Source organism: Phaethon lepturus, unplaced genomic scaffold, assembly GCF_000687285.1.
Source record: "Phaethon lepturus isolate BGI_N335 unplaced genomic scaffold, ASM68728v1 scaffold38568, whole genome shotgun sequence".
Taxonomy (NCBI): domain Eukaryota; kingdom Metazoa; phylum Chordata; class Aves; order Phaethontiformes; family Phaethontidae; genus Phaethon; species Phaethon lepturus.
The window spans coordinates 863-1,094 of NW_010558976.1; the positions used below are offsets into that span (position 1 = coordinate 863).

The following is a 232-nucleotide window of genomic DNA, read 5'->3' on the forward strand; positions in this document are numbered from 1 at the left end:
GCCGAAGACACGGGGCTCCCGCTCACCGGGACTCTCCCATTGCTCCACCAAAGTGAATTTGGAGTAGAGGACACCGCGAGGTTGCAGCCGCACCGCCAGCTGCTGGGCCCGGCAACCTGCAGAGCCGAGCGGTGCCGTCAACGGGGTGCCGAGCTGCCAAACCCCAAAGCGAACCCATCACCCGGCTGTACCTCTGAAGATGTGGGGCAGGACCACGGTGCCGTGGCAGCAG

At 65.9% G+C, this 232-nt stretch overlaps 1 protein-coding gene across 1 annotated transcript in view; it reads right to left on the reverse strand.

The window, feature by feature from the left end:
- SYDE1 (synapse defective 1, Rho GTPase, homolog 1 (C. elegans)) overlaps positions 1 to 232 on the reverse strand; it is a gene marked incomplete at its 3' end in the record, with an annotated part of 1,746 nt that overhangs the window by 772 nt on the left and 742 nt on the right. Inside the window, exons 3-4 of the mRNA XM_010293230.1 lie at positions 192 to 230; positions 3 to 116 (exon numbers count right to left, since the gene is read on the reverse strand). Of these exons, the coding sequence (XP_010291532.1) occupies positions 3 to 116; positions 192 to 230 (153 nt within the window). The remainder of the gene's footprint in view (positions 1 to 2; positions 117 to 191; positions 231 to 232) is intronic.